Raw genomic sequence first — 12809 nt, 5'->3', positions numbered from 1 at the left:
TGCATACATTCACTCACGCAGAATATGCAGACATGTTTATGTATAGGCACTATCATGGCAGTGCCCATGCGGCTGTGACAGAATACCAGAGATGTTTCCCTGTGGACGAACCCCGTGTGCCAGGGTATTTCCCATGGTTTTTCAAACATTATGTGAACCCATAATACTACCCAGTGTACCCATAACATCAGAACATGAGGCTGTCCAGTCAGTTGAGGAAAGCGAAGACATTAATTGCGAAGGTACAACAGAGTCCTTCTACCAGTACATGGCGCACTTGCCGTCAGCTCAATATTTCACAAACGCGGGTAGGTGTACATTACATTCTATGGGCTTGTACCCATTCCATGTGCAGCCATGCAACATCTGCATCCAGGTGACTCAATAAGCAGACAACAACTTTGAGAATGGTTGGTTGTACACAGAGACGTCATGCAATAAACTTCATTTACAGATGAGGCTACATTTATATGCAATGGTATCGTGAACGCCTTCAACTCTCATACATGGGTGATGAAGAACCCACATGACACTAGACAAACAAGCTGCAGCATATGCACATTTCCTAATAGAAGACCTACCTGGAAGATGTGACACTCCAATGACTACAAATGTACCTGCAGCATGATCAGATCACCGATTCACTGCACCACAGTGTCCCGGTATCTGAATAACACATTTTCTCAACAGTGGATGGGCTGTGTCTGAACCATTAACTATCTTGCTGAATTACCTGACATAACCCCGTTGTATTTATGGGGCTGGTTAAAGGGGGATGTGTACACTACGAAGGTGGATACACTTTAAGAACTTGTTACTCACATCACCGGTACTGTGGCCTGCGTTAAAGCCTGCCAAGATGATCTTTGATGTGCAACACAACATACCCTCCAACGTTTTGGACACTTGTAGGATGGATCGGTCATCTGTTCCACCATTACACTGTCCACCACAGTGTTTCAGTAAGCAATAATCACATCTTGTGATGAAGAAAGCTGGGATATTTTTACTTCCCCTCTTGTTTTGTCATCTTCCTCCTTAAAATTCTTTTTTTTTTTCCATGTCTGACTACTTACCATTAACAAACGTCAGTAAAATCTGCATTTTCATAAAAGAGAAAGATTGGCCCTCAGTTTTAAAGAATATAACACCAGATCTAATTTTGTGCTTAGTTTTATGTACGTAATTGACTTTCTAATTTATTTAGACTATTCCTTGTTAGTATCTTTAGTTATAGGGTGAAATTAGTAATTGTTTCGTAACTTAAATTCTATTGTTAATATATAAACAAATATAAATTCTGTACTAATTATAAACATTTGCAGGAACAACTAATAGTGTTCTTAAAGGATCTGTTTGGCTCTATTCAAAAACATGTTAGCAAAGCCAGCCCTTAATTAATTCCAAAGTAATTAACAGTTTTGTCAAAAGTCTTGTTTGTGGAATGGTACCTGTTAATTTCATGATTTAAATAAATAATTCGGCCTAACTCTTGCAGTAGAAGAAACTGTTAAAAAGAAGGAAGTTTTCTATGTATTCAGTCAACTGAATGAGTTAAGTTATAATCGTAATTTCTGTAAATTAAACATCAAACAATGTACAGTGTCAGTATTGATACACTTTTCTACAGGGTCAATCAATAAACTATTCTCCCAACTAATTTCAATAACGAGTGGCAAACAATCAGTTATCTTTAAAAGTAATGATACGGGAAAGGATTAATTCGCCCCAACGCTTCACTTTAGATTTTGAATTTATTGTCACACCCTTCACTGCAAATCACAGAGCAAGCAAGTGTAACAATGAGAGAGTATTTGCACTCGTAATATTTGATATATAACTTAAGGATTACTTAATAAACAATAGGAATCTATAATTACTCCTTTTAACAAACATATATTTAAGACCATAAATGATAAAGATCAACGGTTAATAAAGTCCCATAGAAGTAGAGCAAGGATCACCTTTTCAGTCTCTGAATGAAGTTAGTACATGATACATGGGGCAGTCAGACGTACATTAAATGTGACACTGTTAAGGACAATCAATCATTAAGAATTATAACCACAGATTAAAGAAAATTTATTTACAGCAATTAACATCAATAGCAAATAATTAAGTCACGTCTCAGCAAATGCATCAAAACCAAGTCTTTCAGTTCTATAACAATGTTGGATTGTCGAATACACCGGACTACCGACACAGAAGGCTAAATTTTACTTAACAGCAATTTCTCCAAACCTAGAACAATCTTAGTAGTATACAATACTTAGGTTATCCAGAACTACTCTAATTCGGCTTTCTTGGGCATAACGGTGGAGTAGATAATTAACCCCTTACTTCATTCTCCTGGAACACTGAGCAGCAATAGATGCTCGGGCAACTCTTACCCCTGCGTGGCTCGGGAAAGAGGGTGACTGCACCAGGAGGAGGAAACATTTACCCAAACTGGAAATGGAACTCACCTAACATGAACCACTAAGTTGGACGAAGACCAGTTGACGATTTTTAATCATTACTCAAAGCTTGCTGGCCAGCGGACGAAAATTACATAGGCAAGGCAGCTTTATTTGTTCTCACAAGAATTGATAACTTCTGCAAATGAGGTTCCGGCAGAACTACCACCGTAGTATCAATACGGGAATTCGGGACTGAGGAGAGCAAGTCAGCAATGGTCTCTACCAAATAGATCCAACATTTCATACAGACCGAGCAACCGACATCAGTTGTGGCTAGGAGGATTACCAAATAGAAACTCTAGCACTATCTTAAATATAATTAAATAGAGCACTTAAATGCCACGGGAACCAAACTCCTTAACACAAGAATATGTACACAATAACAGTGACTCAAGTTAAATACGCCTACGTACTGAAACAATAGATATTAGCGAACATTAACATAATCTCACAATTCAGACATCCACAAAATTAATTGGCTACAGTTCACTCTATCTCTCTGCCAGACAGTAGAAGGTTATTTAAACATTTTACAATGTGCTTATCCAAACAGTGACCTACGCCATCCATGGGAAAACAATGGCTTGCAGAAGGTCCACAGCCAAAAATTTTTTTCTTTCTTTTTTAATGACATGCACCATAAGTGAGTCAGCAAGTGGGCAGTAACACACACGCAAGGCAATTTCTGATCACAAACTCAAAGCAGAGAAACGTTGCCACATAGTTATTAATAGCTCCCACAAAATCGGGATATTGGTCCCGCCAGACGATGACCGTTGCACAAACTAGATGAAAAAAATCTTACTTTCAGTGACAACATCACCTTCTGGAGGTTATTGGCAGCCGCCAATGGACTTCATAGCTTCCACATCCCATGAACGGAAACCAAACATTGTCCACAGGAATTACAGCCACTTATGCCCTCACTCCCCGGGTTTTTTGGTCCCATACAGACTTAGCATAGAGGGACCGAGTGTTCCGCTCCAGAACGGTCATGCAGGTTTAAACACACATCTCTAACTGCCTTGTCCGCCCTCGGCACGGAACACACCGCCTCCTCTCACCGGACGCGCTAGCAGCGTACTCGCGGAGGCTCCGCAACGCCCTCTAGAAAAGCACGCAAACTCCAAACAAAACTCAACCATGGGAAAAACAGAAACTGTGGCAAATGACACAGTTCAAGAACCTATTATTGTGAGGATATATAAGGACCCAAATTTTTGTCCGAGACAGTCAGTCCACGCCCCAGTTTCAGACAAGAAACCTGTGTTGAGTAGAACAACAACAATGCATCAACTTAACTGCGAAATAAGTGTAACACAATTAGGTCTTGTGTTAAAATAATGACAGTGTCTGTTCCATAATACCTGATAATAACTGTGAATTACGTAGTTATGTTTTTTACTGCTCATAAATATTCAACAGTAAATTATTGTAGCTGTATGTGGATGTTTGCCTTCAACCTAATGATGAGGATTATCGAAAGTTAAACAGTCGTAGTCTTTCCACATAATTGTGTATTATTGTGGGGTTGTGAAAAGTGAAAGTAAAGAAGTGTGAAATGCAACTGTTCACCTGTCGTCTACATTATTTACAGTAGTCAGTGTCAAAATTACAAGCCCCATTTTTCAGCCAGTGTAACAACGCAGTATGTCGACACCGAGGACAATCAACCATGAAATAAAGCAGGGGAACGTCACACCCTGTCTTCATAATCAATTATGGATGCATGTAGTCTTCAACTCGCTCCAGTTCCTTAACAATCAAAAATCAGACTTATGTTCGTAGGACTGTTTTGGTTTATTTTCACATCTAGGATCACCTAAAAAATTATGTGACATTCTTTCAACATTCCCTCTGAGTCACCCTGTATATAACACACCCCCCCCCCCTTCCACCCCCCCCCCCCCCACCCCACACACACACGAGAGAGAGAGAGAGAGAGAGAGCAGGTAATTAACAACAACAAAGTACTAGTCACGGATAACCTGCATTTGTATACTATGTACTTTGCTGTAAACTAAACAGAAAAATTAATGAAAAGTAGGAGAGCAGGCTGCACAGAGAAAGTGGAGCAACAATTAAACAAGGGTATAATGGAAAGAGCAAATAGGCCATAAAGAGCACATGATGGATGTGGAACAACTATGCTACATCTTTGTGGACACAGGAAGCGTATGGATCCAAGGACGTGTTACAGCTATGACTTGGAGCAAAGCACGAGTGAATGGGAACCAATGTAGTGGAGTAGCAGAGTGAATGTGGATAATATGAAGAAATGCTCAGTAGGTCTCAATAATAAAGATTTGTTGCATATTTAACTCCTTCCCCTCAGGTCTCAAAAATACTTTGTAGTTCCTAATTTAATGTAGCAGTAAAATATTTCTGCAATGAAACACTTTCAGTGCAGTTCATCACTGGCCCTTTGGTCTTCAACATCGCAATAGTCACACCATCACTGAATCTAAGTTTATTAACTGCAGGATGATTTGTATCATCAAGGGTTTTATGCCATCTTCCTTTATATGGGTGATGGTATGTCAGTGAGAACAGTAAAACTTGCAATGCCTATGTATGCCTTGTTTAGCTGGGCTGGGCACTTAGGAAAAACAAGCAATCAAAAAGAAAAGCAGCAAGGCCGCTGTTTGACATGTTATCCACAGTAGCTGTAGATGCCCTTGTGTGATGTTGCAGTAGAAATATTGCCAATGATTTCCCCCCCCCCCCTCCCCCCACCGCCAAATCCACACGCACCCCACTCACAAGCACCAAAAATGGCATGCACAATAAACTAGTTTCTCACAGAGTATCTTTTTTGCACCATATTTCCATATGACACAATAAAATGTAAAACCAAAGCAAATTTCACAATAGTGGTATACAATACCCTCATTCCTCTTGTTAAGATCTCTACCTTTTCGTGCACTATGTTTGCAGCAAAGTCTGGAAATCACTAGACAATGCTCTCCCATGTCTTCATCTCAATGTAATAATCAAATAAAAGTATTACATTACAAATTAGACATGGCTGTATACAAAATCAGGCTCATAGAACAAATCTGCCATAATGCAAGCATACTTTGTGTTAACAAAATTTTCTGTCTTGTACCTCAGCGTAAGTTTTAATTTGATTCAGTTGTACAAAATAATGTACAACACACATTTCTTTTTTCTCCAGTTTACACACATGACAAGAATAAATACATTGTCTGACATGAAAAGTGAAGCACTCAGGAGAAGACATGAAATGGAACTTCACACACTAAGAGAGTATGTGATGTTATTTCATCAATTACAAAGTAAAATTTACAAAGAATACAAAGAACTTGGTAGTATGAGCCTATTTACCAGTATGACGTTGCAGTTGTTGGATCCTCTGCATCGGCAAACTGGCCCACACTGTTGTAACTGGTCCTTGGTAACCTGGAGACTGGCACTGGGGTATTGAGTTAATATTTGATCTGATACAATACATTCTACTGGGGACAGGTCTGGAGATCTCTGTAACTACAGAAGTAACTTGACCAACCTTTCTAAGGACCTTTGATTATGCTGGTTTTTTTTTTTTTTAAATCCTATGCCTATCAGTCTGTCTTTTATCGTGTTTTCCCTTTTCGTTGCTGTTTTAAACTTGTTCCTGGCGGTGCATTCCTAACGTAGTCTGGGCGCTAATGACCATTCAAGTTTTGCGCCCTAAAACCACAAAAAAAAATAAAATAAAAAAATAAAAAATAAAAAAATAAATAAAAAACAGAAGTAACTCAATATCACAAAGACAGTTCAAAGACACACGTGCCATGTGTGAACAATCATTGTCCTTTTGAAAAACAATGAGAGGTAACACAGAATGTCTGTGACATACCGTGGTGCAGTAAGATTTCCTCAATCACTACCAGTCGTGACCTGAAGTCAGACCCGACTACTACCCACACCGAAATGCCAAGAGTAACACCACTATGCCTCTCCAAAACACTGAAATAATAGGACCTCTCTCCAGACTGCCGCTATTTTCATCCAGGGTAGCGCAGAGCCGTTATTCATCACTGAACACAATGGGATGCCATTCATCAGCAATCCACGTTTCCCAGTTATGGCACCACCTTAAATACAGCCATGTGTGGTGTTGTGTTAACAGAAACCTACACACAGGATGGTAATTCCCTAGTCCGGCTGCTGTTAGTCTCTGACCAGTGGTGTGGGATAACAAAGAATGTTGCAGGGAGAGAATTACTTGTTCTCAGATCAAATGTGAAGTGACTACAGTGTGGCTGGTGCACAATACAATTAATCCCTCCCCTGCTGTGGTAAAGTGTAGTAAACCGGAACTTTGACGATGAATATGCTTGCCCTTATGTTCCCATGCAGTCCAACATTGGGCCATCGTCACACCCGAATGTCTCACAATGAATCCCCTTTTCAAAAACTGCAAGGTGTTAACAATGCTGTCCCATATGAGTACAAACGCCACCGTGCCCTTCGTAAATGATCACACCACATCTGATGCTGTTAACTTCCCTTATATACCCTGTCAGGCTGGAAACACCGCTTAACACAAATAACATTAATGCAACCTGGTGGCTATTCTACCAGTCACAGAGAACTGCAAATCTAATCATTTACATAACGACCGATGGCATGTTCGTGTACGAAGTTACATTCACAACCAACTATGTATCCTGCGTGTTTTTCTTTGTCTGATAGTGTATACTAAATCTTGACACAACTACAAGTTTCTACATGGGGATAACCTGCTGCAATAATACGACACGAACTTTGCTTCAATAGTAAGAGCAGGCAATTTTCAGTTCCTTCTGTAATACAAATTTGCTAGACAGCTCCTTGCACCAATAATATTGGAATTCATTCTCCAATAATTAACTAACATTCTTTAAACAATATTTTCTTCAATAATTACCTCAAAGAGTTATTTTAGTGACTTCTGTTACTTTGAAAATGTGGTTCCATGAGTCTTTTTGCATGCAACTTCCACATTAGAGGTGACCACCTTAGTGGCAGGTAGCAGCAGAATTGCTTGCTATTGTCCTGGATGTTACAGATTTAAAATAAAAAGTAATTCAAAACATATGGTAAAAAAATTTCTGACAGCAAGGTAGACTTAGTTGAGTAACCATCTGGACGACGGAAGACAGGAAGAAAGGTACGTGTAATCACTAATTATGAGTAGAAATATTCAATGAAGAGCAGACAGAAAAAGCCAGGTTCGAGTCAGTACAAGATCTAAGGTCTTAAAGAAGATGACAACACAAGTTATGTTTTTCAACAAACGAGAAATATAAAACAGGAATATCTGACTGACACTGAACAGTCTCAACATCTACTTTTAAATTATTAAGGAAGATTGGGGTCTGATGTTACGTGTGAACTTCAAAGTACAAGTTTTAACTCACAACAATTGTAATGTGGCAATAATATAAAATCAGTCTTATAACATCATGGGGCTACAAAAGATTCTACAACCAATCACCAGAAAGTATTTTAATGCAAGTTTCTCTTGAAGTTTAGGCTTAATGAAGATCTGTTGGTGTGGCAGAGCAAGAATTCAGTTTTCTATGATAATGACAAAATGCTGCAACCCACTTATGCAAGATTAACTAAGAATACCTTTCAAACGAACTCCAATAAGTAACCCTTGCAAGTATTGGATAAAACTTTGGGGGGGGGGGGGGGGGGGGGGGGGGGGGGACGAAATATTTGCCTCGAGAAATTTCTCAACTGTCCACCATGTTAACATGTAATAACAAACTGTGTCTTAGTTTCACAGTAATTGCACAAAACTTGGTCTGTCGTCATAAAATTTTCCACTCATTGTGTTTAGGATGTGCGAAGTCTTACTACGTAATACATAACTTGGCATGTCTTAATTTCATAGTTCAACACACTTTAGAAGAATATGGATTTCATGGTGACATAGCAATATCTCAGGCATCAATAAAATGCATGCCAGAAAATGTAAGAAGCAAATGGGCATGTGATAATCAACTGCCAAATACCACACCAGCCTGCGAACTGTTTTGCACATTTTGTCATGTCTGCTTATAACTATGATTGACTAAATTGTTTACCTTTAACTGCATTTCTGCAAATCAGTTCATTCTCCTAACATTAACCAATTATTATATTTAAAAGTCGTATTCTCAGAAAAATACTCATAATAATGTGATTTTAATGTTATATGTAAGTTACAACATTTAGCTATAGCTGCATCTGACTAGGCAAATAAAACTTAATTGAAATCATCAGTTGAACGGGATGGAGAAGAGGGGAAGGAGGTGGGGAGAAGGGAAGGAGGTGGGGAGAAGGGAAGAAGGTGGGGAGAAGGGGGGGGGGAGAGAGAGAGAGAGAGAGAGAGAGAGAGAGAGAGAGAGAGAGAGATTATTACCACAAAGATATCGTTTATTATAGTTACAGTAATTTTTACAACAGCAGTTCCCAGAACACAATCAATCACCGCAGAGAATGTTATCCTCTACTTACTTTAGTCATCGCAGTAAAGTACCTGACTTACTACACATTTTTTATTTATTTATTTATTGCCAGAAGAGCAATATAAAATCTATGCGTTTTTCCATGGGGGCAAGCAGAAAAGTGTTTTGGTTAGATGGTGAAAGAGCGCTATCCACAATCCCGCAGTTGGTTTGCAGCTATATCACTAAAAACGGTTGCAGGAGAGGAGAGGATAGGAGAGGAGAGGAGACGTACAGGGCGCCTTAAACTGTAGCTGACTAACTGTCTACATACACACCATTTGGAGGCATGCAAAATGGCAATGTAAACAGAGATAGCTACGAATTTTTTGTTACAAAGATAATTCATAAACAGGGCCTATTAAACTAGGGGAGAAAATAATTCCAGGTCTAGATAAACATATTTCAAGTTGTAAAACCACTAGCAAATGAGACATACAAGCAGAACCTGAGAAAAAAAATGTGAAACACATTATGTAGCAGAAATGGTCTCAAGGGCGAAATGACAAGATAATAACATGCATATAAACTTACTACAGTATAACCAAACTTGAGGTATGAAAAAAAATTAAAAGTCTAAACAAGTGGTAGAATAAGGTATGTAATACAGGTCAAATTACCTAACTGGACTTCATCCTTCTGCAAGAAAAATTACAGTCTGCAGTCAAAAATACAGAAACCCATTCCCACAAGTGAAGTAGAAACAGGGTGGCAGGGTGGGGGGCAGAATAAAAAAAACCTTCTGAAAATATGGCTAGACACCAAAAAACATTATGTAACTCTGCATTCCCTTGAATGTCTCAAACAGACAAAGCGAGCGGGTCACATCCCTATCTGAGTAATTATTCTCATTATCTTTTAGTTAAAAAAATTTTTTAAGAATTGGTAATTAATGTGATGAAGAGTTCAATGATGACTACATCCATTTCTATTGTTAATAAACAGCATTCTAATCTCAACAAATGAGAGAGCTTCAAGTTGTGGTTCAGTCTACCGACATGAAAATACTCACATGGGTCTGTTTTTTCATAAATAGGCCTCCCATAAGTATAACCTATGGGAGTAGGGAAAGAAAAGAAGGTAAAGTTTGACAATAAATGATCTTACAAAAGAGCTCAAAAGGTAACTTACTGTAATTCTTTTCCCTGTGACATGCATGCCGCAGGTTGTTAATATATTCCTCTTCAACTGACATTTCTAGCCTTCGGAGGCTGCCCTGATATTCTGTGTGGAAATTTTCCTTCACAAAATAGGGCACCTTTAAATTCAATGTTGTCCTCTGGACAGGAAACTTTCTGAAAGAAACAGTTATCAGCTACCAGAATTATAACAATTCATGTCAAGTATTATTATTAATTCAGTCTTGATTTGACAATATATTCCCACGTTCAAAAAACACATGAAAAATCAGATAGTGACATCCACTATTCTCTCAGAATTTCTGGACAGAAACCACACAAATATAAAAAGAACACACATGCTCTCTTCAAGAAATAAACTATAAATGATATAATTAAAGAGATATAGAACTTATACCATAGTAAATCCAGAAACATGCTACATTACCTCCTACCCCCTTACCAATCCATCCTCTCTCCCAAAACAAAATTCACTGCAGTTATTATAAAATCTTTGATTCAGTATTAAAATTAGTACAAAAACTAAATGTTAACAAATATTTTCCCAGTACATATTCACCAATGAGCCTGGTGTTTTTCATAAGGCCTTCAGGATGCATTTGCCAAACACTATATTAATTATGTTTTTCAGTATACATGTAAGGCATGTATTAAATGAAGTCAAAAATGTGACAACACGAAGAAATGCAAAGCAGATGTAGATGCAAGTACATAATAAGGGGTGTAACTAATTGTACGGATGTATGGTACCAAGCATGCAAGAGGAACTAGTGAAGTCATTCATAGATATTTAACTGAAAAAGTAAACATGAAAAACTACATTACCAAGCTCAAAAATAATAAACAAATGGTAAAAATATGTTTATCTGATTTTCATTGGGCAAGGAAAGAGAGGTCTACAAAGAAAATCTGTATACAGAAATGTGCAAGCCCATATGTGAACAAATATGGAAAAAAGCAACTTGCTCATTTGCTTCAAATGCCACTTCAACTGTAACTGGTTAAAACCGATTCAAATTTTTAACTTTTACAATAATCAGTTACAGTATGTATGTACATATTTTATCTGTAGCAGAGAATGTGGTGGTTATATACTGATGAGATACAACATTATGAGCATTGTCCATCATGAAATGGAATACCAAACTTGTAGCGTCACGAGTGTGTGATGCGGTAAGGAAAGGTATACAGGTAGAGCAGATATGAATGGGGAATTATACTGACACTGATATGGGTCACAACAGGGAAATCCATGGACATACACCACTTTTACAAATGGCAGATTGTTATAGCCTGGCATCTGGGAAGGAGCATCTTGGGAATAAAGAAGCTGGTCAGCATGCTACAATATTGAGTGTCTGTGGACAACAGTTGAAGGATGCTGAAACTCCAAGTAGAGGACAATGTGATTGACATCCATGCCTTATCACTGAACAGGAAGATCAGAGGTTTGCCCATTTTGTAAAGCAGTATAACTGGTGCCTTATGGCAGCTCTGATGACAAAGTACAATGCTGATGTAGGCACACTTGGTTTGAAGCACATCATTCAGCACAAATTGTTAAACATAGAACTTCACAGCAAATGACCCCTACATGATCTCATGTTGACCCAATGACATTGCCGGTTATAACTGCAGTGATCACAGGATCATTGAGATTGCACAGTGAATCAATGGCAATAGTTGGCCACACACTAGTGGCTTTTTGAGGTGGACCAGTTCTACAGACAGATTTGGCCTGTTGACCTCAGGCTTTTCATTGTCCACTAACATGCAGGCTCTGCCCACCGGATCAAATCTCTTCAATCTGACCGTAGGCTGGGTCCTTCCAAGTGTGGGGTTAGTTGGAGTTTTGTTGTTTATCTGTACATCCAGAACAGGAGTGAATGCTCAATATGCTAGAAGCCACAGGCGATGGATTTCAGTAGTTCTGACTGCGTCTAGCTGAATGTACATTGTACAGTGTTGCGTCTTTATGGCATTATTTGATTGCAGCATGTTATCAGATTTTAAAACCCATCTGTATAATCAAGAAGTAGTTATGGATGATAGGAGAAAGAAAACTGGGAAGCAGTTTATACACTATGTACTCACATCTCTCAAAAGGAAAATCGCACAAAATGGGTGAAAAAATGGACTGCTGCAAGGCAACATTCCCAGCCATAAAGATATTATTCAGAGTCTCTGAGATACTGAACCTGACAACTACGAGGACTAATTAAAAATCAGTTTGTATAATGTCAATGCACTTTTGTCGTTGTCGTTGTGGTCTTCAGTCCTGAGACTGGTTTGATGCAGCTCTCCAAGCTACTCTATCCTGTGCTAGCTTCTTCATCTCCCAGTACCTACTGCAGCCTACATCCTTCTGAATCTGCTTAGTGTATTCATCTCTTGGTCTCCCTCTACGATTTTTACCCTCCACGCTGCCCTCCAGTACTAAATTGGTGATCCCTCGATGTCTCAGAACATGTCATACCAACCGATCCCTTCTTCTAGTCAAGTTGTGCCACAAGCTCCTCTTTTCCCCAATTCTATTCAGTACCTCCACGGCAAGGTTCATGCACTTTTAGGTGAGTACAATTCACTCTTGTAAGCACACTCTAGTTCAGGCATAGCATCTGGTACAGCTAATTCTATTTAAATGCTATGTTTTTATTTTTGTAAATTGTGGGCCTAATGCTACAGAAAAAAAGACACAGTAATTTGTGAATGCATTTCACCAAGAC

General features: G+C 38.7%; 1 protein-coding gene and 1 long non-coding RNA gene across 2 annotated transcripts in view; one reads left to right on the top strand and one right to left on the bottom strand.

The window, feature by feature from the left end:
• LOC126184550 (dnaJ homolog subfamily B member 12) overlaps positions 1-12809 on the bottom strand; it is a 139509-nt gene that overhangs the window by 1890 nt on the left and 124810 nt on the right. Inside the window, exon 8 of the mRNA XM_049926979.1 lies at positions 10076-10239. Coding sequence (XP_049782936.1) covers positions 10076-10239 — 164 coding nt within the window. The remainder of the gene's footprint in view (positions 1-10075; positions 10240-12809) is intronic.
• Positions 1-12809, top strand: part of LOC126184568 (uncharacterized) — a 470820-nt gene that overhangs the window by 340622 nt on the left and 117389 nt on the right. The window lies entirely within an intron of this gene.

The sequence above is a fragment of the Schistocerca cancellata genome, chromosome 1 (assembly GCF_023864275.1).
Source record: "Schistocerca cancellata isolate TAMUIC-IGC-003103 chromosome 1, iqSchCanc2.1, whole genome shotgun sequence".
Lineage (NCBI taxonomy): Eukaryota > Metazoa > Arthropoda > Insecta > Orthoptera > Acrididae > Schistocerca > Schistocerca cancellata.
The sequence above is the reverse complement of the archived record's forward strand: the minus strand, read 5'-3'. Positions and strand labels throughout refer to the sequence as shown.